We start from the raw sequence: 6,000 nt of genomic DNA, 5'->3' as shown, positions 1-6,000 counted from the left end.
CTGCCTGCCTCTATGAGTGCTAGGATTAAAGGCATGCGCCATCACCACCCGGCCGAGAATAACTTTCAAGAGTCAATTCTCTCCTGCTGCCACGTAGGTCCCAGGCATTTGAACGCCAGTCATCAGATTTGGCAGCAAGCGCCTTCACCTGCTGAGTCACCTCACCAGCCCTTGGTATTTTTTTCTTAAGTTGGGAATGAACCAATGCTAAGTGGCCTACCAATGAGCTATCCTGGGTATCCTCTCTGTGTTTTTAATCAAAATGTGTATGTCTGTGAGTGTGGGGGGGGAGTTTCAGATGAAAGTACAAAGTATGAAAACTTAAATTATAAATATTATCATGTTGTCTCTATAATTAAGACACATTGGAAAAGCAGGGATGTTTAGTGCGACCCATTTACAGGGACAAAATCTATCTCTCACAAACCATCATTGCCTGGGATCCCTCACTAAAGTGAGCAGGGAAGCTGGGACATGAAAGTGTAAGCATTCAGTCTGTGTCTATCTGATTGCTGTGTGCGAAAGATGTGGAGAGTGATATAGACAGGTGGGGACACAAGTGTGCATGTCCTTAGAGACGCCCTTTCGCACACCTGCCGCCGGCTAACCTACGATATCACACCTATCAGTGGATTCTAGCGTGTAACACACTTGGCTGGAGCTCAAGGAGGAGGGGTACGGGAGGAGGGAGATTTCAAACGAAAGTTAGAAATGATGTCGTTTTCTGGAAGTATGGGTGTTAGGGGATCTCCCCTGACCTCTGCTGTGTGTGTGTGTGTGTGTGTGTGTGTGTGTTTCCTGTTCACTGTGGTACGCTGCTCTTTCCCCTGTCTCAACTTCATTTGGTAAAGAATTCTTTTATACATTATCTGAAGTTTATTCTTATGTTTGACCTATGGTGATAAAAAAAAAATCGTTCTTCCTCCCTATGCCCAAAGACACACCCTTTAAACTGTTTACAAATCTGAACTGGGAGTAGTGTCTCCGGCTTGGAGTCCCAGCTCTTGGTGACAGAGGAGGAACTAAACCAAACTCCACCGAGATTAACACGTGAAAGAAGTCGGTTTGTGGAGGAAGACTGAAGACCTTTCAGCGTGTGAATAGCGCATGCGTAGAAACAAAACTCAAACTACAACCCAGAGAAGGTGGGGACTGAAAATGACCATTCGCTGTCAGGATTCTTTCCTCAGCTCCCTAACCCACATCCATCCTTGGGTGAGCAATCCCTTTTTCTGTTTCTTCCCACCCTGCGCCTAATTTAAAAGGTAATATCCCCCCGCCCCCCCCACTCCGTGCGCCTCCGCTGTTCCCTCCTCCCCTACACTGCCCGCGTTTTCACTTGAGCTGTATCATAACCTGCACTGTCCTCTTATTTTAAACGCTAGTGAAGTAGTCCTGGTGTTTCTTTCCGAGTCTTTTTGTTTTGTTTTGTTTTTGGAGTCCGGGCGCGGGGGGGGGGGGGCGTCTTTTGCAGCCCTGTCTGTCCTGGAACTCACTCTGTAGACCAGGCTGGCTTCAAACTCGCAGAGATCCACCTCCCGAGTGCTGAATTAAAAGCGTGTGCCACCACCGTCCGGCTCTGAGTCCATTTCTAAATTCTTGTATGAGTGAGACTAAGAACCTCAAAAGGGAGCCTCAGTTTCCCTAGTAAAACTGAAGAGTCCCAGGAGGAAAAAAAATCGACTGAGGTCGGTCATTAGAAGTCAGCCTGGACAATAAGTAAAATAACTAAAGCTTCAGGACCTGAAAGTCTTTACGCCTATACTATTTAAAATTGACTTGGCTCCTCTCCCTTCTCTGGGCATCAGAACATTCCGCCCGTATCCTGTGCAGGGAAAACACAGACAAGCTTGACATTTAGTAACATTAACTTCCATGGAATTTGACAGTGATGGGAAGCTGTTGGTTCTAAACGTTTTCCTGTTTGTTTGTTTGTTTTGTTTTGTTTTTTAAACATTTAGCCTTTATTCCGAATGTCCAGGAGCTTTCTGGGAGTTATATGGTGAGGTCTGCATAGTAGTTAATATGCCTTTTTAAGGACCTTCTCTAGCAGCACAGAAAATTAAGCCCCGGAAAGAATTTGGCTCAACAGTCAGTCCTTGCTTTAAAGCACACCAGCCAGGGAGGAAAGGGGCGGGGAGTACGGGTGGGAAAAGGCAGGGTTAAGCAATTTATTGTCAAGCATGACTTTTTTTTTTTTTCTTTAATTGACAGAGTCTCTCTCCAGGCAGTGTTCACATGCTCAGAACTTTAGCTGGGCAGAGCTGGTTAAGCAAACAAACCCAGTCATTTGAATGCAATGATTAACAGGAAGCCGGGGAAGCAGGCACAGTTACCACCAGCCGTCCACTGGGAGAAGAGGCTTGGCTCAGAGCTCCAGAGAGATGTATCACTGGAAGGTCACCGATAGTGATTTCCCTGTGGGGACGCGTAGGGTCACTGACCCCAGGATTCTCCCTGGGATAGGGCATTTTTGTCTAGTAATTAATTGGATTTTTGTGTAGTAGTTGGTTGTAAGTTGGTTGGAGGCTGGGCAACGGAGCTGCTAAGGAAGTCTGTCAACGCAAAATGAAAATATAAGCAAGCTAGGAAAGGGGAAGAGAAGAGGAGAAAGGACCAAGACATTACACGCTGCTCATTAGAGCCACATCCAGGAGGGACGATGTCTGGACTTGGAGAAAATGTAAGTTGAAAGACACGCCTCTCCAATCCCGTCTGTAAAGACATTTTGCTCGTTTCCTGGCTTTAGACGATGGGCTCCTGGAACTACCGGCGTCTTTTTAGTCTGTCTGTTTTTGTTGCCTTGGTGTTTGTATTTATTTACAACAGCAAATTGTGGGAGAACAATCACTTCCCAAGGGTGATTCCCAATGCTTCCGTCTTAGCAGAAGTCTGTTTTCAGATAGTGAGTGAGGAGAATTTTTACCCAGCGTACAGCCCGAGGACAATGACCCTGGAAAACTTCACCTGTTCCCAGTACAGAGTTCAAAACCACTACATAACAGAAACTCTCTCCGAAGAAGAAGCTGGCTTCCCTTTGGCTTTCATCATGACTGTCCACAAAGATTTTGACACCTTTGAAAGGCTCTTCAGGGCGATTTACATGCCCCAGAATGTCTACTGTGTGCATGTGGATAAGAAGGCGTCAGAGACTTTTAAAGATGCCGTCCAGCAGTTACTAAGCTGCTTCCCCAATGCCTTCCTGGCCTCTAAGACAGAGGCTGTGGTCTATGCTGGCTTCTCCCGGCTCCAGGCAGACCTGAACTGCATGGAAGATCTGGTGGCCTCTGAGGTCCCCTGGAAGTTTGTCCTCAACACCTGCGGGCAGGACTTCCCCCTGAAAACCAACAGGGAAATAGTTCAGTACCTGAAAGGGTTTATTGGGAAGAATCTCACCCCAGGGGTGCTGCCTCCTGCTCACGCCATTGGTAGGACCAAGTACATCCACCAGGAACAATTAAACGCTAAAAATCCCTATGTGCGCTTTACGCCAAAATTAAAAACTCCTGCTCCTCACAATATGACCATTTATTTTGGCACTGCCTATGTGGCTCTCACCCGGGAGTTTGCTAACTTTGTCCTCAAAGATCAGCGTTCACTGAACTTACTCTCCTGGTCCAAGGACACCTACAGTCCCGACGAGCATTTCTGGGTGACACTCAATAGGATTCCCGGTATGTATATTCTGTTCCTCTCACCTTCCTCTCAATGGTATTATTTATTTGCAGCTCAGTTTGCTGTGTTTAGCCCAGGCTGGCCTGGGACTCATGAACTGTCATGACTTCCTGAGTATCTGGGTGATTTTGGTTATAAGTCACTGTATCTGTCTTCATGTTCAATCATTGCTGAATAAGCTTCTCAAAAGATGGTAGAAACAAACAACAAAGCAAAACAAAAAGCATGGAGGAGGTAGAATTTCGAGACTGGGTTTCTCTGTGCAGCTCTGGCTGTCCTCAGAACTCGGCAGGCAGAATTGGCTGGCTGACCTTGAGCTCAGAAATCCACCTGCTAGGATCAAAGGCAGGTGTGCCACTGCGGCCAGAAGTAAATAATTTAAAATAACAAACCTGACAGTTTCAAATGTTTTTGAGCATGGACGATTTATTTGTAATTTTTTTAATTCCTAATTTTATTTGCAAATCGTAATGTTACACATTGATACGAACAAACACTGTGAGATGAACCACAAGCTGCTTGGGATATCTTGCTTGCCTGTCGTTCCTGCGGAGAGGACAGGACTCTTGAAGGCTGCTGTCTTAGTTGATGTCCAGTCATCTGTAGTTACTCTGCTACGCTGCCTTCTCTAACCTATTCCTCTGTCTGCCGGGGATTCTGTACCCTTTGACCAGCAACTGTCTATTATTCCCTTCCTACAGCCATCATTCTGCTCTCCTGTCAATTTCTTTTTTTTTTCCTTTAGGATCCACATATCTGTAAAATCATATAGTATTTTGTCTTTCAGTTTCTTTTTTTTTTTTAAATCAGGACAACATTCAACAGCCATGGTATCTTTCTTTTTTTTTTTTAATATTTATTTATTTGTTATGTTTACAATTCTGTGTGTATGTCTGCAGGCCAGAAGAGGGCACCAGACCTCATTACAGATGGTTGTGAGCCACCATGTGGTTGTCGGGAATTGAACTCAAGACCTTTGGAAGAGCAGGCAATGCTCTTAACCACTGAGCCATCTCTCCAGCCCCTGTCTTTCAGTTTCTGACGTTGTTCAGTTTGCATAGTATTTTCCTAGCATAAAGGTTTTTTCCCATGTAGTTACAAATGACTGGATTCCCCATCGAAAAACCAAAAAAAAAAAAAAAAAGATTTTCTGTCCCGTTTCATTCACACACACACACACACACACACACACACACACACACACACACACACCATTGCTGTTAATGTAAATAAAAAATTCTTTACAGAGCCGGGCGGTGGTGGCGCACACCTTTAATCCCAGCACTTGGGAGGCAGAGGCAGGTGAATCTCTGGGAGTTCGAGGCCATCCTGGTCTACAAGAGCTAGTTCCAGGACAGGCTCCAAAGCTACAGAGAAACCCTGTCTCGAAAAACCAAAAAAAAAAAAAAAAATTCTTTACAGGCGTTCTGCTCACAGGCTGGGAGATACGACTCAAACCTGTTTTATAAGTGAACAAATGGACTAGCAGAGCCAAGGTGCAAACTTGATTGCATGGTTTGGTTTTGCCGACCTCCCCAGCCCTGGGCCCGTAGACCCATTCTAGATGTGTATTTTCTCATGACACAGGCAGGAGATTGAGCAAACACTTAACTACTCAAAAGGAAAAAATTAAAACTACTTCCTATTTTAGTAACACCACCCTGAGGCAGCCAGAGGGTACGCAAGTCATTAATCTCAGCATTTAGGAAACAAAGGCCATCTGAGGTCTGTAAATTCGAGGACAGCCTGGTTTACATAATGAGTACCTGGCCAACCAGGACTACATTGAGATGGGGGGGGGGGAGAAAGAGAAAGAAAGGCATTATAGTGTTGGAGAGATGTCTCAACAATTAAGAGCTTGTACTACTCTTTTTTAATTTAAATGTTTAAATAACATTTTTTCATTTATTTTACATACTGGCAGAAGTTTCCCCTCCTCCTCTCCTCCCAGTGCCCCCCACTCCCACCCCCACCCCTCTCCTCCACCCCTCCACTCCCAAACCCCTCCCCTTCAACTCCTCCATCTCCGTTCAGTAAAGGGCAGGTCTTCCATGGGTTCAAATTGAGGCAGGACTGAGTTCTTGCCCTTGCCTCAAGACTGGGAAAGGCAATCCAACACGGGGAACAGGTTCCCAAAAGCCAGCCAAGCATCAGGGACAGGTCCTTATCTCACTGCTAGGAGTCCCACAAAGAGACATGGACTCTGAGCTTGTATTACTCTTGCAGAGGACCCAAGTTGAGACCCCAGCACCCACATCAGGCAGCTCACATCTACCTGTAACTGAAGCTCCGGTTGATCTGATGCCCTCTTCCGGTACCCAAGAA

At 45.7% G+C, this 6,000-nt stretch overlaps 1 protein-coding gene across 2 annotated transcripts in view; it reads left to right on the top strand.

Annotated features, from left to right (window-relative positions):
* Positions 1 to 1,081: 1,081 nt before the first annotated feature.
* Gcnt2 (glucosaminyl (N-acetyl) transferase 2 (I blood group)) overlaps positions 1,082 to 6,000 on the top strand; it is a 95,193-nt gene continuing 90,274 nt past the window's right edge. Inside the window, exons 1-2 of one of the 2 annotated variants that reach the window (XM_075969843.1) lie at positions 1,082 to 1,215; positions 2,215 to 3,674. In XM_075969843.1, coding sequence (XP_075825958.1) covers positions 2,753 to 3,674 — 922 coding nt within the window. In that variant the 5' untranslated portion in view covers positions 1,082 to 1,215; positions 2,215 to 2,752. Of the gene's footprint in view, positions 1,266 to 2,214; positions 3,675 to 6,000 lie in introns of both variants that reach the window. The other variant, XM_075969845.1, reaches the window with a different exon arrangement.

This window comes from Microtus pennsylvanicus, chromosome 4 (genome assembly GCF_037038515.1).
Source record: "Microtus pennsylvanicus isolate mMicPen1 chromosome 4, mMicPen1.hap1, whole genome shotgun sequence".
NCBI classification, from domain to species: Eukaryota; Metazoa; Chordata; class Mammalia; order Rodentia; family Cricetidae; genus Microtus; species Microtus pennsylvanicus.
Note: the sequence above shows the minus strand (reverse complement) of the source record. Positions and strands in the feature narration are given on the sequence as shown.